General features: G+C 38.3%; 1 protein-coding gene across 2 annotated transcripts; it reads left to right on the top strand.

Moving 5' to 3' along the window:
* The first annotated feature begins 455 nt into the window (after positions 1-455).
* On the top strand, positions 456-19,698 carry LOC121387451 (ras-related protein Rab-6-like). Of its 2 annotated transcripts, none has more exons than XM_041518565.1 (6): positions 456-725; positions 10,691-10,904; positions 12,635-12,792; positions 16,425-16,544; positions 18,881-18,974; positions 19,358-19,698. In XM_041518565.1, exons 2-6 carry the CDS (start codon positions 10,742-10,744, stop codon positions 19,477-19,479), a joined length of 657 nt encoding a protein of 218 aa, XP_041374499.1. In that variant the 5' UTR covers positions 456-725; positions 10,691-10,741; the 3' UTR covers positions 19,480-19,698. The 2 variants fall into 2 exon arrangements, with proteins under 2 accessions (XP_041374499.1, XP_041374500.1); XM_041518566.1 differs by having other exon boundaries at positions 18,881-18,978; positions 19,358-19,499.
* The last annotated feature ends 6,118 nt before the right edge of the window (positions 19,699-25,816 follow it).

Genomic DNA, 25,816 nt, shown 5'->3' with positions numbered 1-25,816 from the left:
CTAATATAAAGGGAGCGCACAACCAAATAACACCCGGCTGGGACAGAGTTCGAGGTGCACAGAACGTTTAATAAAACAGTTAATATAACCAGTCCTGCCATTGGTGATAAATATGACAATGTTTGTTGTCCAAAAAATATTAATTTTATCTGGGCAATAAATGTATTTCATCACTGTGTCATAATACTACTATGCTTGGGGTACTACTAAAACTAAGGATTACAATTTTGTACGAAACTGGAGGTGTAAAACATCCGGTTATATCGAAAATGCGCCATAACGGTTCCACTTTCTTGAGTTAATACTTTAGTGGAGGGGTTGCTTTATTCGTATCCATGGGTTATAACTTGATTGATATAGTGCATACAACATACTTTAACTTTGTCGCGTATGGGATTCTATTTGCTATAGTGCAACCTAAAGCGCTGTTTCATGGGAAGTAACTCTAGGGCGTATTAAACCCGGAAATTATAAAATAGTACTAAGTAATGCCGAAGAAATAACAAGTATTTCAGTGACTTCTATTTATAGATCTCTTGTGTCGACATTATAGTCCACTAGGTTTTGCCGAGTATTAGTTTACGACATATAAAATGTAAATTATATTAATATAAGAAACAGCATACAATTCGTTACACAGATGTTGTTCGAACCGAACTCGAGTGACCTATTTATGTTCATTTCTGTGGAAAACCTGGCTACCCCTTGACAGTTAGAGTTAAAAGGTGAGTACAGGTTTTCGTTATAATTTAATTTAATTTGTGGCAGTTTTCAAGATCGGTACCGGCCTCAGTGGTATCGTGGTTAACTTAAGTCATCGGACATAAGGGCTAGTAGGTACTGGGTTCGCAGCCCGGTACCGGCTGTCACACAGAGCGAGTTTTAACGACTCGGTGGGTGGGTAGGTGTAAGACCATTACACTCTCTTCTCTTTCATTAACAACTAGCCCACTGTCCTGGGTGGACATCCCAGATATAGCCGAGGAGTGTGCCCAGGACAGCGTGCTTGAACCTTAATTGGATATTAGCACGAAAATAAGTTGAAATAAATAAATAAATAAACACGTTTGGTGTGTTAGGTCAGGTCATAGGGGTTTTAGGTGCACGTTCAGAGCAAGCTGTTGTAGTGCATGCCTGTCATGGGCGCAGGTGCAGGAGAGGGTTGGGGTTGGTGGGAGAAGGGACCGCTGGCAGGTGCAAGAGAGCACCAGCAGTCCGACCGGAGTCGGGTAACAGGCGGAGGGTGGGTTTGAGTGCTATGGAATTTGGAATGTCCCGTAGGATTAATGCCAAAGGGAAAGTGTGCGCAGTTTGAGTGAAGGAAATTGGACACATTTTTCAACGTTACGCCGAAATAATAAAAAGGGGAGCTATATTTTGAACTTAGTGTGCCGAGAGTAGCTGGTTAGATCGGTGTGTTGCTTATTTCAAGTATTTATCACGCCAATACTGTAGGAACGATATGTGGAGTGTGTGTGTGTGGGGGGGGGGGGGGGAGGGGGGTCACAATATCTAGTGAGGTGTGTGTGTGGTGGGGAGTTACAGGCCATACTTTTATCTAGGTTTATACAGAGTAGGACAAAAAAGTGCATTTCCGTCCTTAAATTTATGACGCTTGATTCTTTATTTCTTTTCATATCATTTTGATATTAGTGATGTGTATTATAGTTCAATAGGCCCGGGACGTAGCCTGATGCGCTGTCGGTATAAGATCGATCCCCGTCGTTGGACCTATTTGGGCTATTATACGAAGGCTGCGTAAAAAATGAATATCTCTTTATGGTTGTGAATCACATTTTATACGTAATATTCCGATGTATTCATTTTTACTATTCTTTATATTCTTCTCTGTACAAAAGCATTTGATTAAATTCACCAAAAATAAAAACTTAATACAAGCCCAAAGGAACTTCTGAAGTGGGGACACAAGTGAGAGGGGGAAATCTCCAAGGGGGGAGGGGCGACAAGCCAGATATATTTTTGGGAAAATTAAATTATCCTGTCATCAGGTGCCTATAGTTAAGATATGCGATTTTTAATACGTTTACGTTATTGTCATCTCTGACTAGATGGGAATGGGAACTGTGTTATCGTGCTCACAGCCTTACGGTTCAGGCACGCCTACCCCAGATTCAGTCTCTGACTTCGCCAGTGGCCGATTCCGGAGCACGAGGTTGACTAGATGTCATCGTAATACAATAATCGAATGACTGCTGGTATGTATCAAAGGTTGAGGTATGTGCTGTCCTGTCTTTGGAAAAATGCATATAAAAGATCACTTGCTGCTAATGAATACCCCCACCTCCGAACTCCTTCAAAAACTTCACGTTTAACATATGAATTATATACTGAAAAGCAATTGAAACGCGAATCTAAATATCATCTGTAACATTAAATGTGTTTATTAAGAAAGGATTAACTCACGTTGAGCAAGGAAGGAAGGAAATGTTTTATTTAACGACGCACTCAACACATTTTATTTACGGTTATATGGCGTCGGACATATGGTTAACGACTACACATATTGAGAGAGGAAACTCGCTGTCGCCACTTCATGGGCTACTCTTTTCGATTAGCAGCAAGGGATTTTTTATATGCACCATCCCACAGACAGGATTACACATACCACGGCCTTTGATATACCTGTCGTGGTGCACTGGCTGAAGCGAGAAATAGCCCAATGGGCCCACCAAAAGGGATCGATGCCAGACCGCCACGCGTTAAGCGAGCGCTTTACCTCTGGGCTACGTACCCCCCCCCCCCCCACGTTGAGTCAGTAGAATTAGAGGCTGATATATTATATAGAATTTGTGCTTCGAATCAAGTGTACCTGCTCCTAATTACAAACTTTGAATCAAGTATACCTGCTCCTAATTACAAACTTTGAATCAAGTGTACCTTCTCCTAATTACAAACTTTGAATCAAGTATACCTGCTCCTAATTACAAACTGAATCAAGTATACCTGTTCCTAATTACAAACTTTGAATCAAGTATACCTGTTCCTAATTACAAACTGAATCAAGTGTACCTGCTCCTAATTACAAACTTTGAATCAAGTGTACCTGCTCCTAATTACAAACTGAATCAAGTATACCTGTTCCTAATTACAAACTGATTCAAGTATACCTGTTCCTAATTACAAACTTTGAATGAAGTGTACCTGCTCCTAATTACAAACTTTGAATCAAGTGTACCTGCTCCTAATTACAAACTGAATCAAGTGTACCTGCTCCTAATTACAAACTTTGAATCAAGTGTACCTGCTCCTAATTACAAACTTTGAATCAAGTGTACCTGTTCCTAATTACAAACTGAATCAAGTGTACCTGTTCCTAATTACAAATTGAATCAAGTGTACCTGCTCCTAATTACAAACTTTGAATCAAGTGTACCTGCTCCTAATTACAAACTGAATCAAGTGTACCTGCTCCTAATTACAAACTTTGAATCAAGTATACCTGCTCCTAATTACAAACTTTGAATCAAGTGTACCTGCTCCTAATTACAAACGTTGAATCAAGTATACCTGTTCCTAATTACAAACTGAATCAAGTGTACCTGCTCCTAATTACAAACTTTGAATCAAGTGTACCTGCTCCTAATTACAAACTGAATCAAGTGTACCTGCTCCTAATTACAAACTTTGAATCAAGTGTACCTGCCCCTAATTACAAACTTTGAATCAAGTGTACCTGCTCCTAATTACAAACTTTGAATCAAGTGTACCTGCTCCTAATTACAAACTTTGAATCAAGTGTACCTGTTCCTAATTACAAACTGAATCAAGTGTACCTGCTCCTAATTACAAATTGAATCAAGTGTACCTGCTCCTAATTACAAACTTTGAATCAAGTGTACCTGCTCCTAATTACAAACTGAATCAAGTGTACCTGCTCCTAATTACAAACTTTGAATCAAGTATACCTGCTCCTAATTACAAACTTTGAATCAAGTGTACCTGCTTCTAATTACAAACTTTGAATCAAGTATACCTGCTCCTAATTACAAACTGAATCAAGTATACCTGTTCCTAATTACAAACTTTGAATCAAGTATACCTGTTCCTAATTACAAACTGAATCAAGTGTACCTGCTCCTAATTACAAACTTTGAATCAAGTGTACCTGCTCCTAATTACAAACTGAATCAAGTATACCTGTTCCTAATTACAAACTGATTCAAGTATACCTGTTCCTAATTACAAACTTTGAATCAAGTGTACCTGCTCCTAATTACAAACTTTGAATCAAGTGTACCTGCTCCTAATTACAAACTGAATCAAGTGTACCTGCTCCCAATTACAAACTTTGAATCAAGTGTACCTGTTCCTAATTACAAACTGAATCAGGTGTACCTGTTCCTAATTACAAATTGAATCAAGTGTACCTGCTCCTAATTACAAACTTTGAATCAAGTGTACCTGCTCCTAATTACAAACTGAATCAAGTGTACCTGCTCCTAATTACAAACTTTGAATCAAGTATACCTGCTCCTAATTACAAACTTTGAATCAAGTGTACCTGCTCCTAATTACAAACGTTGAATCAAGTATACCTGTTCCTAATTACAAACTGAATCAAGTGTACCTGCTCCTAATTACAAACTTTGAATCAAGTGTACCTGCTCCTAATTACAAACTGAATCAAGTATACCTGTTCCTAATTACAAACTGATTCAAGTATACCTGTTCCTAATTACAAACTTTGAATCAAGTGTACCTGCTCCTAATTACAAATTTTTAATCAAGTGTACCTGCTCCTAATTACAAACTGAATCAAGTGTACCTGCTCCTAATTACAAACTTTGAATCAAGTGTACCTGCTCCTAATTACAAACTTTGAATCAAGTGTACCTGCTCCTAATTACAAACTTTGAATCAAGTGTACCTGCTCCTAATTACAAACTTTGAATCAAGTGTACCTGTTCCTAATTACAAACTGAATCAAGTGTACCTGCTCCTAATTACAAACTTTGAATCAAGTGTACCTGCTCCTAATTACAAACTGAATCAAGTGTACCTGCTCCTAATTACAAACTTTGATTCAAGTGTACCTGCTCCTAATTACAAACTTTGAATCAAGTGTACCTGTTCCTAATTACAAACTGAATCAAGTGTACCTGTTCCTAATTACAAATTGAATCAAGTGTACCTGCTCCTAATTACAAACTTTGAATCAAGTGTACCTGCTCCTAATTACAAACTGAATCAAGTGTACCTGCTCCTAATTACAAACTTTGAATCAAGTATACCTGCTCCTAATTACAAACTTTGAATCAAGTGTACCTGCTTCTAATTACAAACTTTGAATGAAGTATACCTGCTCCTAATTACAAACTGATTCAAGTATACCTGTTCCTAATTACAAACTTTGAATCAAGTGTACCTGCTCCTAATTACAAACTTTGAATCAAGTGTACCTGCTCCTAATTACAAACTTTGAATCAAGTGTACCTGCTCCTAATTACAAACTGAATCAAGTATACCTGTTCCTAATTACAAACTGATTCAAGTGTACCTGCTCCTAATTACAAACTTTGAATCAAGTGTACCTGCTCCTAATTACAAACTTTGAATCAAGTGTACCTGTTCCTAATTACAAACTGAATCAAGTGTACCTGTTCCTAATTACAAACTGAATCAAGTGTACCTGCTCCTAATTACAAACTTTGAATCAAGTGTACCTGCTCCTAATTACAAACTGAATCAAGTGTACCTGCTCCTAATTACAAACTTTGAATCAAGTATACCTGCTCCTAATTACAAACTTTGAATCAAGTGTACCTGCTCCTAATTACAAACTTTGAATCAAGTGTACCTGCTCCTAATTACAAACTGAATCAAGTATACCTGTTCCTAATTACAATCTTTGAATCAAGTATACCTGTTCCTAATTACAAACTGAATCAAGTGTACCTGCTCCTAATTACAAACTTTGAATCAAGTGTACCTGCTCCTAATTACAAACTGAATCAAGTATACCTGTTCCTAATTACAAACTGATTCAAGTATACCTGTTCCTAATTACAAACTTTGAATCAAGTGTACCTCCTCCTAATTACAAACTTTGAATCAAGTGTACCTGCTCCTAATTACAAACTGAATCAAGTGTACCTGCTCCCAATTACAAACTTTGAATCAAGTGTACCTGCTCCTAATTACAAACTGAATCAAGTGTACCTGCTCCTAATTACAAACTGAATCAAGTATACCTGTTCCTAATTACAAACTGATTCAAGTATACCTGTTCCTAATTACAAACTTTGAATCAAGTGTACCTGCTCCTAATTACAAACTTTGAATCAAGTGTACCTGCTCCAAATTACAAACTGAATCAAGTGTACCTGCTCCCAATTACAAACTTTGAATCAAGTGTACCTGCTCCTAATTACAAACTGAATCAAGTGTACCTGCTCCTAATTACAAACTTTGAATCAAGTATACCTGCTCCTAATTACAAACTTTGAATCAAGTGTACCTGCTCCTAATTACAAACTTTGAATCAAGTGTACCTGCTCCTAATTACAAACTGAATCAAGTATACCTGTTCCTAATTACAATCTTTGAATCAAGTATACCTGTTCCTAATTACAAACTGAATCAAGTGTACCTGCTCCTAATTACAAACTTTGAATCAAGTGTACCTGCTCCTAATTACAAACTGAATCAAGTATACCTGTTCCTAATTACAAACTGATTCAAGTATACCTGTTCCTAATTACAAACTTTGAATCAAGTGTACCTGCTCCTAATTACAAACTTTGAATCAAGTGTACCTGCTCCTAATTACAAACTGAATCAAGTGTACCTGCTCTCAATTACAAACTTTGAATCAAGTGTACCTGCTCCTAATTACAAACTGAATCAAGTGTACCTGCTCCTAATTACAAACTGAATCAAGTATACCTGTTCCTAATTACAAACTGATTCAAGTATACCTGTTCCTAATTACAAACTTTGAATCAAGTGTACCTGCTCCTAATTACAAACTTTGAATCAAGTGTACCTGCTCCAAATTACAAACTGAATCAAGTGTACCTGCTCCTAATTACAAACTTTGAATCAAGTGTACCTGCTCCTAATTACAAACTGAATCAAGTGTACCTGCTCCTAATTACAAACTTTGAATCAAGTGTACCTGCTCCTAATTACAAACTTTGAATCAAGTGTACCTGTTCCTAATTACAAACTGAATCAAGTGTACCTGTTCCTAATTACAAACTGAATCAAGTGTACCTGCTCCTAATTACAAACTTTGAATCAAGTGTACCTGATCCTAATTACAAACTGAATCAAGTGTACCTGCTCCTAATTACAAACTTTGAATCAAGTGTACCTGCTCCTAATTACAAACTTTGAATCAAGTGTACCTGTTCCTAATTACAAACTGAATCAAGTGTACCTGTTCCTAATTACAAACTGAATCAAGTGTACCTGCTCCTAATTACAAACTTTGAATCAAGTGTACCTGATCCTAATTACAAACTGAATCAAGTGTACCTGCTCCTAATTACAAACTTTGAATCAAGTGTACCTGCTCCTAATTACAAACTTTGAATCAAGTGTACCTGCTCCTAATTACAAACTGAATCAAGTGTACCTGCTCCTAATTACAAACTTTGAATCAAGTATACCTGCTCCTAATTACAAACTTTGAATCAAGTGTACCTGCTCCTAATTACAAACTTTGAATCAAGTGTACCTGCTCCTAATTACAAACTGAATCAAGTATACCTGTTCCTAATTACAATCTTTGAATCAAGTATACCTGTTCCTAATTACAAACTGAATCAAGTGTACCTGCTCCTAATTACAAACTTTGAATCAAGTGTACCTGCTCCTAATTACAAACTGAATCAAGTATACCTGTTCCTAATTACAAACTGATTCAAGTATACCTGTTCCTAATTACAAACTTTGAATCAAGTGTACCTGCTCCTAATTACAAACTTTGAATCAAGTGTACCTGCTCCTAATTACAAACTGAATCAAGTGTACCTGCTCCCAATTACAAACTTTGAATCAAGTGTACCTGCTCCTAATTACAAACTGAATCAAGTGTACCTGCTCCTAATTACAAACTGAATCAAGTATACCTGTTCCTAATTACAAACTGATTCAAGTATACCTGTTCCTAATTACAAACTTTGAATCAAGTGTACCTGCTCCTAATTACAAACTTTGAATCAAGTGTACCTGCTCCAAATTACAAACTGAATCAAGTGTACCTGCTCCCAATTACAAACTTTGAATCAAGTGTACCTGCTCCTAATTACAAACTGAATCAAGTGTACCTGCTCCTAATTACAAACTGAATCAAGTATACCTGTTCCTAATTACAATCTTTGAATCAAGTATACCTGTTCCTAATTACAAACTGAATCAAGTGTACCTGCTCCTAATTACAAACTTTGAATCAAGTGTACCTGCTCCTAATTACAAACTGAATCAAGTATACCTGTTCCTAATTACAAACTGATTCAAGTATACCTGTTCCTAATTACAAACTTTGAATCAAGTGTACCTGCTCCTAATTACAAACTTTGAATCAAGTGTACCTGCTCCTAATTACAAACTGAATCAAGTGTACCTGCTCCCAATTACAAACTTTGAATCAAGTGTACCTGCTCCTAATTACAAACTGAATCAAGTGTACCTGCTCCTAATTACAAACTGAATCAAGTATACCTGTTCCTAATTACAAACTGATTCAAGTATACCTGTTCCTAATTACAAACTTTGAATCAAGTGTACCTGCTCCTAATTACAAACTTTGAATCAAGTGTACCTGCTCCAAATTACAAACTGAATCAAGTGTACCTGCTCCCAATTACAAACTTTGAATCAAGTGTACCTGCTCCTAATTACAAACTGAATCAAGTGTACCTGCTCCTAATTACAAACTTTGAATCAAGTGTACCTGCTCCTAATTACAAACTTTGAATCAAGTGTACCTGTTCCTAATTACAAACTGAATCAAGTGTACCTGTTCCTAATTACAAACTGAATCAAGTGTACCTGCTCCTAATTACAAACTTTGAATCAAGTGTACCTGATCCTAATTACAAACTGAATCAAGTGTACCTGCTCCTAATTACAAACTTTGAATCAAGTGTACCTGCTCCTAATTACAAACTTTGAATCAAGTGTACCTGTTCCTAATTACAAACTGAATCAAGTGTACCTGTTCCTAATTACAAACTGAATCAAGTGTACCTGCTCCTAATTACAAACTTTGAATCAAGTGTACCTGATCCTAATTACAAACTGAATCAAGTGTACCTGCTCCTAATTACAAACTTTGAATCAAGTGTACCTGCTCCTAATTACAAACTTTGAATCAAGTGTACCTGTTCCTAATTACAAACTGATTCAAGTATACCTGTTCCTAATTACAAACTTTGAATCAAGTGTACCTGCTCCTAATTACAAACTTTGAATCAAGTGTTCCTGCTCCTAATTACAAACTGAATCAAGTGTACTTGCTCCCAATTACAAACTTTGAATCAAGTGTACCTGCTCCTAATTACAAACTGAATCAAGTGTACCTGCTCCTAATTACAAACTTTGAATCAAGTGTACCTGCTCCTAATTACAAACTTTGAATCAAGTGTACCTGTTCCTAATTACAAACTGAATCAAGTGTACCTGTTCCTAATTACAAACTGAATCAAGTGTACCTGCTCCTAATTACAAACTTTGAATCAAGTGTACCTGCTCCTAATTACAAACTTTGAATCAAGTGTACCTGTTCCTAATTACAAACTGAATCAAGTGTACCTGTTCCTAATTACAAACTGAATCAAGTGTACCTGCTCCTAATTACAAACTTTGAATCAAGTATACCTGCTCCTAATTACAAACTTTGAATCAAGTGTACCTGCTCCTAATTACAAACTGAATCAAGTGTACCTGCTCCTAATTACAAACTTTAAATCAAGTGTACCTGCTCCTAATTACAAACTGAATCAAGTATACCTGCTCCTAATTACAAACTTTGAATCAAGTATACCTGCTCCTAATTACAAACTTTGAATCAAGTATACCTGCTCCTAATTACAAACTCCCCTCCCCCTCCCCCCACCACCACCACCAAGGTCTAAATCCGGTCCTGGCTATAATTAGGTTAAAATAATTTGAAATGAATTTCTGAATATATACCAGTCTTTACCATCTGTTATTAACATTACTGCACGGCATGCACTGCAGGTTCCGTGTACCCCGGGCTCGGGTGGTACTGAGATAGCTCAACGGACAGCAAGCGTGGAGCACGGCCCTGTCAAGTAGTCCCATACCGAAATGGAAATACTGCGGCTTCACCATTCAACGTCCAACAAAAAACACGTCTTTGTCTCTGTGTTAAATGTTTGTGGTGTTAAAAAAAACCCAATAACCCCCACACCAACCAATCATTACTGCACTAAAAAGATTTTGGTGTGTTCAAAATAAACATAAAGCTTGTTGTGCCCAAATTAATGAGATCGAAATCCCTGCTGACTCGGAATTACCAAATATTTGACTACCAATAGCCGATAATTAATTAATGCGCTCTAGTGGTGTCGTTAAACAAAAACGAATTTTACCTCCTTTTTTTCGTCTTTTTTCCACCCTTCTTTTTCTTTCTCTTTTTATTTTATTTTTAGTAGCAGTGGATTTAACCATATGTCGTTAAAACATTCCTTTCCTTTAGGCAACATCTCTTGATACCAGCAACATGGCAGCGTGTTGATCGTTTTAAGAAATGACTATGATGGAGCGATCTCTTTCCTTTAGCGGAAGGTTTGGCGGAGATACGGTTTCCGCGAAGGTAGTTCTACTTGGAAAGGGAAACGTAGGAAAAACTTGTTTAGCTAAACGAGTTCATGCCAATACATATAAACAGGATCCAAAGGCAACTGTTTATGGTAAGAAATCTGTTACGTATCCTTCTTTTTTGTTTTCTTTCTTTCTATCTTCTTTTTTTCTTCTTTTTTTTTTTTCTCTCTTTTTTTTTTTTTTCAAAGGGGAAGGGTTTTGGGGGTAGTGGGTTAAATGTATTGCTTAAAGTGGTCTCTCAAAATTGCATAATTATATATATAAACTTTTGCTTTGAAATTCCCAGTCTGGAGCTCGCCACTGCACGTGTTTTCACGAACTCAACTTGGGAGTGCTTCATTTTGTTGTTTTTGTTAATAAAATGAGTTTTCTATTAGCATGTATGCGGCCATAGGGACTGACTGACTGAATGCGAAGGCGTTTCTCGTTTCGACAGCCTGCGCCACCAGGATGGATTCTTTTTCAGCAAGATCCCTTGCTTCCACGGCATTTTTCTAGCTGATTTTAGTCGACAGGTTTTTCGGTGTTTTGTATGACGGCCATTCTGCAGAACGTCACGGTTGTTCGCGTTTAGTTTCTACCTGTCCCAACCTGTCTTAGCAGCACTGGAAGATTGACCACCCCTTTCTAATAAGAAATAGGAAGTGGGGTTGGCCCCTACTACTCTTTTTTTTTAGACTTTATTTTATTTAACATTGGTACCATCTCATACCTCCCGGAGCCGGGCGCGTCCGCACAACTATACCAACCATGATGATTGAACTATACCCTAGTCTGATTTTCTCTTGTTCTCACGGATCGGGCTTCTCAGGTAGGCGTGTGTAAAGGGGAAGGGTTTCTGGGGTCGAAACCTGTCCCTGCTCAACCTAATGTTTTCTTTGTTTAAATACATTTTCATTTCCACATCTACTGACTTCTTGATGACATGCAACCCATCTCTTTCCTACCAGTTGTGCATCTTAAAGAGACATTCCTGACTTTGCTGCATTGTAAGATGTTTCCGACTAATAAAATATTTCTACGATTAAACTTACACATTAAATATATTATCTTGTTTAGAATATTAGTGTCTGTATATTCAATGTGTTTCTGGTCGTCTGAATATTTGTAAGAAGCCCAAACTAGATTTTGTCTTCAAATAATTTCGTACGTACAAAAAAAAAAGATATTTAGGAAATAAAATGAAATTTAACCTAGTACAAATATTAGAACGATCAGAAACACGTTTAATATACAGCCACTAATATTTTATGCAGACAAATGTATTTGATATGTAATAACATTCGTTAAAAAGTCTCTGTTAGTCGATAACATCTTAAAAATTGCAGCAAACTCAGGAATGTCCCTTTAACGGTCTTAACGAGACCACGCACACGTGGACATATACTGTAAACCGGGGAAAATACGCGTGCGTATAAATTTCGCATCGTTGGCACCCAACCTCAAGTTCCGAAATGTATACGCAGGCATTAGTTTCCAGGTTAGAGGGGTTTTTTTCTCTCTCTCAAATATTTATTAATGAGGGCCACCCCAATCACTAGCGATGATACGTTGATTGTTTCGGCTACCAACTAAAGCCATTAGCTGTGTTTGCGTAATCCTCTTTACTCGGTATCCGACACAATTGTTTGATGTCGAGTAACAGGAAACACCGCTTTTCCGGACACTGTATACATTTATAATAAGCTCATCGAACAACAGGCTGGTAGGTACAGGGTTCGCAGCCCTGTACCGGCTCCCACCCAGAGCGAGTTCTCCTACGGCCCTGTATCCATACTTATTTATTTATTTATTTGTTTATGTATTTATTTATGTATAGTGGATTACCTGCGTGTAAAACTGCAAGGACCGGACTTCGGCTCACCTGTTGTGTTACAACTGTGGGACACATGTGGCCAAGAAAGGTACAGAAGTCTTATCGGATTTTACGTCCGGTCAGCCCACACCGCCATTATAGTCTATGACGTCACTAGCAAGGTCAGTGTAGGTTTATCAACATCATCGTCATCTGATTATCGTTATGATCAACATACTCAAAACAATCACGCCCCACTTTTGTCACAAGGAAAACCCGGTGTGTGAATACCAAGCCTCATTACAGTTAAACCGTTTGCACTGCTGGTGACAAACCAATTGTCATTTTTAAAAGTAAAACCAGGGCTATCACTAAGCTTAAGAATTTACTTCCTATTCCAAATAATTAGCCTTCAAACATGGATCTGTGCAAAACCAACCAGTGAACTATTTTCGCGCACATGGGAGCTAACTGTATACTGCTACCCTTGTGAAAACGTCCCTTAGACTTCACTTTGTGCAAAGATGTTATTTTTTTAATTGTAGCAACGATTTTGTTCTTTATATTTATAATCATCGTCACCATCATCATCACCACCACTACCATCATCTTCATCTTCGCCATCTAATTACCATCATTATATTACAATATTAAAGTTTTACTTGAATACGTGTGTGCAAATTCAGTTTTTAAGATCTATATTTATTAATTTTGTTAAATTAATTTATTGGGGGGTGTTACTTTTTTTTTGGGGGGGGTGACGTGTTAACAAACAAATATTGAAAGAGTCAGTTCGCTACAATATACTGTGAAATATGCTCGCCCGATTTGACTTCCTTTAATTTATTTATAATTATGCCATTTAGATCCCGTTAGTTTTTGTTGTCAATGAAAATTATCAATACCCTGTGAACATTCTAGGTCCATTTTGACAGACGATTTACGGAATTAATTTATCATGAAAAAAAATATTTATTTGTTTAGTATATATTGACATAAAAAAACATTAAAGTGACAGACTCTAGTTTTTAAACACTACGACGTATTTTTCACTATTAGAGACGTTTTTGTTAAAGTGACAGACCCTAGTTTTTAAACACTACGACGTTTTTTTTTTTCACTCTTAGAGCCGTTTTTGTTGAAGTGACAGACACTAGTTTTTAAACACTACGACGTATTTTTCACTGTTAGAGACGTTTTTGTTGAAGTGACAGACCCTAGTTTTTAAACACTACGGCGTATTTTTCACTATTAGAGACGTTTTTGTTAAAGTGACAGACCCTAGTTTTTAAACACTACGGCGTATTTTTCACTATTAGAGACGTTTTTGTTGAAGTGACAGACCCTAGTTTTTAAACACTACGGCGTATTTTTCACTATTAGAGACGTTTTTGTTAAAGTGACAGACCCTAGTTTTTAAACGCTACGACGTATTTTTCACAATTAGAGACGTTTTTGTTAAAGTGACAGACCCTAGTTTTTAAACACTACGGCTTATTTTTCACTATTAGAGACGTTTTTGTTGAAGTGACAGACCCTAGTTTTTAAACACTACGGCGTATTTTTCACTATTAGAGACGTTTTTGTTGAAGTGACAGACCCTAGTTTTTAAACACTACGGCGTATTTTTCACTATTAGAGACGTTTTTGTTGAAGTGACAGACCCTAGTTTTTAAACACTACGGCGTATTTTTCACTATTAGAGACGTTTTTGTTGAAGTGACAGACCCTAGTTTTTAAACACTACGGCTTATTTTTCACTATTAGAGACGTTTTTGTTGAAGTGACAGACCCTAGTTTTTAAACACTACGACGTATTTTTCACTATTAGAGACGTTTTTGTTAAAGTGACAGACTCTAGTTTTTAAACACTACAACGTTGTTTTTTTCACTCTTACAGCCATTTTTGTTAAAGTGACAGACTAGTTTTTAAACACTACGGCGTATTTTTCACTATTAGAGACGTTTTTGTTGAAGTGACAGACCCTAGTTTTTAAACACTACGACGTATTTTTCACTATTAGAGACGTTTTTGTTAAAGTGACAGACTCTAGTTTTTAAACACTACAACGTTGTTTTTTTCACTCTTACAGCCATTTTTGTTAAAGTGACAGACTAGTTTTTAAACACTACGGCGTATTTTTCACTATTAGAGACGTTTTTGTTGAAGTGACAGACCCTAGTTTTTAAACACTACGACGTATTTTTCATTATTACAGACGTTTTTGTTGAAGTGACAGACCCTAGTTTTTAAACACTACGGCGTATTTTTCACTATTAGAGACGTTTTTGTTGAAGTGACAGACCCTAGTTTTTAAACACTACGACGTATTTTTCACTATTAGAGACGTTTTTGTTAAAATGACAGACTCTAGTTTTTAAACACTACGACGGGTTTTTTTTCACTCTTAGAGCCGTTTTTGTTAAAGTGACAGACCCTAGTTTTTAAACAACTACGGCGTATTTTTCACTATTAGAGCCGTTTTTGTTGAAGTGAAAGACCCTAGTTTTTAAACACTACGGCGTATTTTTCACTATTAGAGACGTTTTTGTTGAAGTGACAGACCCTAGTTTTTAAACACTACGACGTATTTTTCACTATTAGAGACGTTTTTGTTAAAGTGAAAGACCGTAGTTTTTAAACACTACGACGTATTTTTCACTATTAGAGACGTTTTTGTTAAAGTGACAGACCCTAGTTTTTAAACACTACGACGTATTTTTCACTATTAGAGACGTTTTTGTTAAAGTGACAGACTCTAGTTTTTAAACACCACGACGTATTTTCCACTATTAGAGACGTTTTTGTTAAAGTGACAGACCCTAGTTTTTAAACACTACGACGTATCTTTCACTGTTAGAGACGTTTTTGTTGAAGTGACAGACCCTAGTTTTTAAACACTACGACGTATCTTTCACTGTTAGAGACGTTTTTGTTGAAGTGACAGACCCTAGTTTTTAAACACTACGGCGTATTTTTCACTATTAGAGCCGTTTTTGTTAAAGTGACAGACTCTAGTTTGTAAACACTATAGCGTATTTTTCACTATTAGAGACGTTTTTGTTAAAGTGACAGACTCTAGTTTTTAAACACTACGACGTATTTTTCAATATTAGAGACGTTTTTGACAACTGAAATCAGACATTACTAATTATAGATTTTATTGTTTAGATTATCAATTTCCGTACATGCGAAGTGTTCCTGGTCATCTTGATGTTTCTAATTACTACGAAATGCATTTTTCGTGTTTTAAAAAACCCACAAAAAAACCCACACGTACCTCTGAGAAGTAATGATTATAGTGACGAGCTCTAGTCGCTTCCCCCACCCCCCTCCCCCACCTCCTTTCAACGTGACAGACTTTTGTTTCACTCTGTTGTAACTTTATGCAGATGTGTTATATTTTACAGATTAACCAAACTTATTGTCTATTTCCGCGTGTTGAAACTTGGGTCAGGGTCTTTAATATGAATCTCTATACATTGAACTACACTTTCTAGGTTCATGTATAAAACAATGAAACACAAGCTGCTTTAACTGCACTTTTCTCATGTCTGAGATTCGATGGGACGCAGGATCGTTCGCCGTGAAAGGACTCGGGTTCTTTCTGCCGTGCCCTTACGATTTGTATATCAAAAACCTGGTATGTGTTGTCCTGCCTGTAAAAAAAAAAATGTGTATGAAAGATCCCTTGCCGTTTTTAAAGAGTATCTTATGTGGCGGCAACGGGTTTCTTAACTATCTCTCGACCATGTGTCGTAGTTTAAAATGTGCCGTGGTCTGGTTCAACATTCCTTTCTTTTCTCCTCACAGGTTTCGTTTTTGGCAGTTCCTACATGGTTTGAAGAGGCACGAAAGACTGAGCCAAAGTTGTGTTTCGTCCTCGTCGGTAACAAAATAGATGACACTGAAAACAGACAGATCCGCTATGAGGTAAAAACTAACGAATAAAAATTACTGCTTTCCTATTTCCGCAACATACGTAACTGTTTAATTAAGGCAAGCTCACACTACACGAGTGTTTTGTACAAGAATAGCCGATTGCGATTGTGACAATACAACATTACGATTCCATCGGTTGTTAGGTAATCGTACGTAGAACTCGTATCGTGTGGTGTCGCCTTTAGTGGCTGTTACCTGTATTGGTGTAGAAAGAAGGGGCGGTTGTAGCCCAGTGGTAAAGCGCTCGCTTGATGCACGGTCGGTCTACGATCGATCCCCGTCGGTGAGCCCATTGGGCTATTTTTCGTTCCAGCCAATGCACCACGACTGGTATATCAAAGGCCGTGGTATGTGCTATCCTGTCTGTGGGATAGTGCATATAAAAGATCCCTTGCTACTACTAAAAGAAATATAGATTTTCTCACTATGACTCTATCAAAATGACCATATGTTTGACATCCAGTAGCCGATGATTAATAAATCAATGTGCTTTAGTGGTGTCGTTAAGCAAAACAAGCCTTTCGCTGTAGAAAGAGGGGGGCATGTCCCTCCCCAGTTACCCTCCTCCCACTAGTTTTATATTTTCACTGTCCCCCCATAACACGACGCAAAGACAATGTGGTTGCACCCCCACCCCCACCCCACACATTATAAAATTCTGACTACGCCAATGGAACTAACTTGTCAAAAAGAGTTATGGGTAGCTGAGATCAAGGAGAGTTATCCCCCTTAGATTGACATTTCGTAGTCTGTGTAATTAGCTGGGTACACCGGCCTCGGTGGTGTTGTAGTTAAGTCATCGGACTACAGGCTGGTAAGTACAGTGTTCGCAGCCCGGTACCGGCTCCAACCCAGAGCGACTTCTTAAGGTCTCAGTGGGTAGGTGTAAGGCCACTACACCCTCTTCTCTCTCACTAACCTACTGTCCAGCACAGATAGCTGAGGTGAATGCCTATGATAGCGTGTTTGAACCTTAATTGGATATAATCACGAAAATATAAGTTGAAATGAAAAGAAAAAAGCTGAGTATACGCATTTGTAGCGGGTGAAAAGCACATTCTAAGCAGGGAGAGTCATAGCTATATATAGAGTCTGATGGTCAAGCCACTTGACTATCCTTGCAGTTCCGTACCATCAAAATCTTTGCCTAGTTGGTGTATAATGGGATGGATTGGACTTTCCTTGTCCTAGCCATCTTGGATTTAAATAATGCTGCAATGATTAAATTTAACTTGGAGTAGGTCAAAATTAATCCCTTGTCCCCTAAAACACCGTCATAGTCATCAACAATTTTGACATAGGTGATAAAATACCTTAGATATTGCCAGTTATGTGTATTGACACCAGTCATAGACTTTATGTTGAATATTTAAAAAAGCTTAAGGGTGCCAAGTTTGCACCCCTCGGATCCTCATTTAGCACCTTCCAAAGATGCTAAATTGTGGGTACCGAAATGCAAGGTTGAGCCAAAAATGAGTGTTTGGCAAACAGACTTTAACTGAAAATGAGTCGTGCAAAGTTCCACTACTTTCTTCACTTAATACTTTAAGGAAGGGGTTTTAAAATTTATTGTAAACTGATGGCGAATGTGTCCTGTATTGTGATTGGTTAATTACATTCTTTTTCTGGGATCAAATGAAAATAACACCCAACTTGCCTGTTCCAAATGCTAATGACATCATTAGAAAGTGACGTCATTAGCAATTGGAACAGGCGAAGTTGACGGTTCAAGGGTCTACAGTTAGACTGTAGCCAGGTTTTTTTTTTTTTTTTCAAGAAATACCAAATATACAGTTAGTTCCGTAGAAAAACAATTCAGTTTACAGTGGACATAACCATACGGAGTTTTTAGATTTGCGGGTGTTAGTTAGGAGATAATCATCATCTGACGTCAAATTGGAGGTAGTTTATCGTGCATTTAACACCGCTAAATAACATTTCTTGTCCTGGACGGAGGAGCCGGGCGAGGCCGGCACATGCACCCATTACAGGCGTGCGCTACAACAGCTTGCTCTGAATGTGCACGTAAAACCCTATGACCTGACCTGACCTAATGGAAAAATGTAGCGGGTTTCTTCTCTAAGCCTGTCAGAATTACCAAACGTTTGACATCCAATAGCCGATGATTAATAAACCAATGTACTCTGGTGGTGTCGTTAAACAAAACAAACTTTCACGTTCTTTATTTCAAACGTTTCCGAGGAGCATACCCCCGAACAAAACTTAGACTTGCCCTATTTAGACCCCCTTTACAAAATAATGGATCCGCCCCTGTTGCCTATTGTATTCGTGTTTTTGTTAACTCCATTTGTTGTGTTTATTTGTAGGAAGGCAAAGCAATGGCGGATAGATATGAGTGTCCGTTTTATGAAACTTCTGCTAAAACAGGAGAAAATGTGAAACTTCTTTTTGATGATATTGGTTTGTATGTTAATATTATATTGTCTTGTCATCTAGTATTATATTATTCTCTCCTACATTTCGGTGGGGTTTTTTTATTTTTTTTATCGGGGGGGGGGGGGGTATATATATATATATATATATTATATATATATATATATATATATATATATATATATATATATATATATATCAACCTCCCTCTTATGTTATGTTTCATATAATATATATGTGTGTTTGTGTGTGTGTGTGGGTGGGTGTGGGTGGGTGGGTGTTTGTGTGGGTGTGGGTGTGTGTGTGTGCGTGTGTGTATTAAACATACTACAATGTCAGCAAACTCGAGACGGCCTCTTTAAATATAGATACAGTCGAGATGGCAACTTTATTATTAATTTTAATTTCAGGTCGTGAACTCAGTCACGCTATGACGTCACCATTGACACGTCAGAGAGAAAGCTATGTGACGAATGGTTCATTAAAGGTGCAGGATTGTAAAGAACAAAAACAACAGAAATGTTGGTGCTGATCACGGTCACCCTTCCCCCCCCCCCCCCCCCCCCCCAACTCGCATTCTCCCCGTTCCACCATATAATAATTATTATGTTGGCGGGTCTTATATATTCCTAACATGACTTACCAGGGTGGGGTTTGTCTGGGTGACCTCCAACCAATAATACTCTTGGTGGTGAATACCGAAACACAACCTAACCCCAACACACAGCCTGGATTAAAATTTTGAACTCTTTTTTTTTCTGTTTCATTTTCTCTATACTGACTTAATGGATTTTCTTTCAAAGTGCCTTGGATGGATTCTCTGTATTGACTTTTCTTCATAGTGTATCGGCTAGATTTTCTCTGCTGATTTGGACGAATGACGTCTATTCTGACCAACACAGTGGCTGGACATTTAACAATGACTCAGCGAGATTTCTTTTCTGTTACCGATTTGCATGGATTTTCTTTATACGGACTTATGTGGACTTAACTATGTAACAGTCGTGTTTGTGGATGTGCAATTTAACCAGTCGTTATTTATTTAGTCATAATTTTTGGCTTGATAAAATATTAAGTCACATTTATAGAAATTCTAGTCAGAGCTGTTCAATGGACGTGTATTTTAACTGAGAGGGTGACTTAGAAGGTTGACCTACCACGGTACTAAATGTATCATACCACCATTCCTCGTGTCGATATTTTGTGTAGCAGCTTAATATATAGAGAATAAATACATTCGTGTCCTTCAGATACCATTTATCTCACGAGTTGTTTTATAATGTATCTAACGAGCGAAAGTGAGTTTAATACGTTTTTAAACAACGAGTTGTGAGATAAATGGTATCTAACTGACACAAATGTATTATTCTATTTCTTACATATCCTCAAAAACCATGTTTTAAGCAAATTTTAACATTCTTTTCGACTAAAAGTTATTTACATCCGTTGCACTTGTAGTTGACTTACGCGTCACAGATACACGAATGTCAGGTTATCTATACGTCACAGTCTAATCGATTTCCATCGTGTAGTTTTTCATTGGACGTATGGCATTGGTGACCTGGTCATCACCTAGGAGCAGCCAGTCGTATGTCGTATGTGTTAACAACCACGTGTAACCAAAATTAACGCATGGTGTTCTCACCAACGAATGTGTAAGAAAGACTGATATAGGAAATGGGTCTTCATTAAAATGCATTATGAAATTATAAATTATGCGTCAAAATCACCTTCAAGAAATTACGCAGTAGATTTATTTGACTTCAATCCTACGGGACATTTGCAAATTCAATAGCACCAAAACCAACTCTCGCCCGCTACCGACCCTCGCCCGCTACCGACCCTCGCCCGCTACCGACCCTCGCCCGCTACCGACCCTCGCCCGCTACCAACTCTCGCCCGCTACCGACCCTCGCCCGCTACCAACTCTCGCCCGCTACCGACCCTCGCCCGCTACCGACCCTCGCCCGCTACCAACTCTCGCCCGCTACCGACCCTCGCCCGCTACCGACCCTCGCCCGCTACCAACTCTCGCCCGCTACCGACCCTGGTTGGGCTGCTTGTACCCCCTTGCATATGCCAGCGAGGACGATCACCTCCCCCACCTCTCCCACCCACCCCAAACCCTTTTCTGTCCTGGACGGATGAGCCGGTGGAAGACGACACCAGCACCTATGACAGCCGTGTGATACAACAGCTTGTTCTGAATGAATGAATTTAAATTATAAAATTATTTGTTGAAACTCTCAAAAAATTTAGAACTGGTAATGTCAGACTTCCTATTGAAACCGGTAGATGGTTTAATATTGAGAGAGAAAACAGAATATGTCACTTGTGCAACACTGATGTTGGTGATGAGTTTCACTATATTTTAAATGTACGTCTTTATTTACTGATCGAAATGTGTATATACCTAGTTACTATACCAACAGAGCAAGTGCAATTACCTTTTACCAGTTATTTTCTATAACTAAAAATCACTTTGTGTAAACTGTAAATATTTGCAAATTGTCATTGTCATTGTCAGTCTTCCGGGTTAATATTACTTAAATATTATGTCCATTACCACTTTGTAACTTATTTTGTTTATATTTTCTCCATATTGCACTCGGTGCAGTTTATGAGAACAAAATTCTTGTCTTATCTTGTCTTGAATGTGCACGTTAAAACCTATGACCTCACATGACAGCATTCAAAATTACCCAGCGATTTGCAGTTATTTGTTATTGTTACCACTAAATGATAACAACTGTGCATGTTGTATGCTGCCACTTGCATAACAGCAAAATGAAGCGCTACTCAGGCATGAAGATGGATAAATCAAAACAATTGTGATCAACCTATATTGATGTTTTGCATGATGGTTAACAAGCGAATGTACTTATTAAAGGGACGGACCCTAGTTTTTAAACACTAAGTCATATTTTTCACCTCGACCCTAGTTTCAACCCGTAAAAATGGACACTAAGTTAATTTACAAACCTGAAACAAATTTGGATACAACAGAGTGAAACAAGAGTCTTTGTCGTTGAAATACCCTTAAAAAATAGACTAAAACGCGACTCCATAATCATTACTTCTCAGACGCACATGTGTTTTTAAAAATATGAACAAAAATGCATTGTGTACTATTAGAAACACCAGGATGACCAGAAACACTCCAGTTGTACGGAAATGGATACTCTAAATAATAAAATGTAAGTAATGTTTGATTTCAGTGATCATAAACGGCTCTAATAGTGAAGTATATGATGTAGTGTTTAAAAACTAGGCTCTGTCCCTTTAAAAATAGCAGACATGTGTTTTGTTTAATATTATAGTATTTTTGACACAATTTAAATTCTCATGTAGAAACTGGATTGAAATTCATGCAAAAGTAAACGGAGGTGTGTAACCTTAAATGACACACTGAAGATGTCAGATGCGTGATCAAAATGTTACCGGTGTATAATTACAGGTACTTGATGTTATTGTCACGATAACCTTTAGACTACAGGTAACGAATCTGTAATTAATTTGTAATACAGTCAACGTACATAACACCACGTGGATTTATTGTGTGTACGGGCGGGGCGTAGCCCAGTGGTAACACACTTGATGCGCGGTTGTTTTGGGATCGATCCTTGTCGGTTGACCCATTAGCTATTTCTCGTTCCCGCCAGTGTACCACGATTGGTATATCAAAGGTCGTGGTATGTGCTATCCTGTCTGTGGTATGGTGCATATAAAAGATGTAGCAGGTTTCCCCTCTAAGACTTTGTCAAAATTAACAAATGTTTGACATCCAGTAGCAGACGATTAATTAATCAATGTACTCTAGTGATGTCGTTAAACAAAACATACTTTTTATTGTGTATAAAAATATAGTTTTCATCGTTTTAGATGAAGTGACAGACTGTAAGACAGCTGTTGTGGCAGTACTCATGACGGGTGCCATTGGTGGGGCAGGATATGTTCAGCTTTCGTGAACACTTGATAGCATCACTGTTATGACAGTGATTCATGAGTGCACGTCATCACAGCTGTAATTACTCTAACGATCTCTGTCCGGTGCTAGTTATGACTTAGTAAACTAGTCTGGGAGTGACAGTCCTCTTTACTCTAACGATCTCTGTCCGGTGCTAGTTATGACTTAGTAAACTAGTCTGGGAGTGACAGTCCTCTTTACTCTAACGATCTCTGTCCGGTGTGCTAGTTATGACTTAGTAAACTAGTCTGGGAGTGACAGTCCTCTTTACTCTAACGATCTCTGTCCGGTGTGCTAGTTATGACTTAGTAAACTAGTCTGGGAGTGACAGTCCTCTTTACTCTAACGATCTCTGTCCGGTGCTAGTTATGACTTAGTAAACTAGTCTGGGAGTGACAGTCCTCTTTACTCTAACGATCTCTGTCCGGTGCTAGTTATGACTTAGTAAACTAGTCTGGGAGTGACAGTCCTCTTTACTCTAACGATCTCTGTCCGGTGCTAGTTATGACTTAGTAAACTAGTCTGGGAGTGACAGTCCTCTTTACTCTAACGATCTCTGTCCGGTGCTAGTTATGACTTAGTAAACTAGTCTGGGAGTGACAGTCCTCTTTACTCTAACGATCTCTGTCCGGTGCTAGTTATGACTTAGTAAACTAGTCTGGGAGTGACAGTCCTCTTTACTCTAACGATCTCTGTCCGGTGTGCTAGTTATGACTTAGTAAACTAGTCTGGGAGTGACAGTCCTCTTTACTCTAACGATCTCTGTCCGGTGCTAGTTATGACTTAGTAAACTAGTCTGGGAGTGACAGTCCTCTTTACTCTAACGATCTCTGTCCGGTGCTAGTTATGACTTAGTAAACTAGTCTGGGAGTGACAGTCCTCTTTACTCTAACGATCTCTGTCCGGTGCTAGTTATGACTTAGTAAACTAGTCTGGGAGTGACAGTCCTCTTTACTCTAACGATCTCTGTCCGGTGCTAGTTATGACTTAGTAAACTAGTCTGGGAGTGACAGTCCTCTTTACTCTAACGATCTCTGTCCGGTGCTAGTTATGACTTAGTAAACTAGTCTGGGAGTGACAGTCCTCTTTACTCTAACGATCTCTGTCCGGTGCTAGTTATGACTTAGTAAACTAGTCTGGGAGTGACAGTCCTTTTTACTCTAACGATCTCTGTCCGGTGCTAAGTTATGACTTAGTAAACTAGTCTGGGAGTGACAGTCCTCTTTACTCTAACGATCTCTGTCCGGTGCTAGTTATGACTTAGTAAACTAGTCTGGGAGTGACAGTCCTCTTTACTCTAACGATCTCTGTCCGGTGCTAGTTATGACTTAGTAAACTAGTCTGGGAGTGACAGTCCTCTTTACTCTAACGATCTCTGTCCGGTGCTAGTTATGACTTAGTAAACTAGTCTGGGAGTGACAGTCCTCTTTACTCTAACGATCTCTGTCCGGTGTGCTAGTTATGACTTAGTAAACTAGTCTGGGAGTGACAGTCCTCTTTACTCTAACGATCTCTGTCCGGTGCTAGTTATGACTTAGTAAACTAGTCTGGGAGTGACAGTCCTCTTTATTAAGTGCTTTTTTTTAAAGCAACAAAGAGCCGAGTTTACAAAGCCTCTTTATGTCTTACACTGGAGCACATCGATTAATTAATCATCGGCTATTGGTCATTCTCACTCGTAGTCATCAGAGGAAACCCGCTACGTTTTTCCATTAGCAGCAAGGGATGTTTTATATGCACTTTCCCATAGATGGGAGACGTGTATAAAATACGTATATTTATGTATTAAAATAAATTGTGGGGTTTACATTCATGGATATTTTGTGTGTGTGTGTGTGTGTGTGTGTGCATTTTCCCACAAACAGGAAAACACATACCACGGCCTTTGTCCAGTTGTGGTGCACTGGTTGGAACGAGAAAAAACAATCAGCGGAATGGGTCCACCGAGGTGATTCGATCCTGCCACACAAGCACCTCAAGCAAGCACTCAATTGACTGAGCCAAATCTCGCCCCTTCGTTTTACGAATATCAAACGTATTATTGGGGGGGGGGGGGGGGGGTACAGGACGATTCGTACCCATTTTGTTTCGTCTTTGTACCATTCGTACACACTACCGTTTTATACCCTAGACGATTCGTACTCATTTTGTTTCGTCCCTGAACCATTCGTACACACTACCGTTTTATACCCTAGACGATTCGTACCCATTTTGTTTCGTCCCTGAACCATTCGTACACACTACCGTTTTATACCCTAGAAGATTCGTACCCTAGACGATTCTACCCAGTACATTGGGGTGCCCTGTTCAAAAGTTAGTCCATTATTCCCTTTTGCTCTATGTTCTGTCCCTGAAATATGTCCTCGATCCTCCTTTTGTACTTGTACTCAATAGGTCGTCTGACTTTAAAAAGTAAAAGTAAAGTTTGTTTTATTTAACGACGCCACTAGAGCACATTGATTTTTTATCTTATCATCGGCTATTGGACGTCAAACATATGGTCATTCTGACACTGTTTTTTTTACAGGAAACCTGCTGTCGCCACATAGGCTACTCTTTTACGATAGGCAGCAAGGGATTTTTTATTTGCGCTTCCCACAGGCAGGATAACACAAACCATGGCCTTTGTTGAACCAGTTATGAATCACTGGTCGGTGCAAGTGGTTTACACCTACCCACTGAGCCTTGCGGAGCACTCACTCAGGGTTTGGAGTCGGTATCTCATGCCTCGACTGGGATCCGAACCTAGTACCTACCAGCCTGTAGACCGTTGGCCTAACCACGACGTCGTGACTATAATGCTTGTGACAGAGTAAATGTTAGTCTGTCCTTATCTAACCTTTGTATAGAGATTTATGTTCAATTTAGTGATACGAAATTATTATGTGGTCAAACCATATGT

Source organism: Gigantopelta aegis, chromosome 13 (genome assembly GCF_016097555.1).
Source record: "Gigantopelta aegis isolate Gae_Host chromosome 13, Gae_host_genome, whole genome shotgun sequence".
NCBI lineage: Eukaryota > Metazoa > Mollusca > Gastropoda > Neomphalida > Peltospiridae > Gigantopelta > Gigantopelta aegis.
This window is presented reverse-complemented; position numbering and strand designations above follow the sequence as displayed.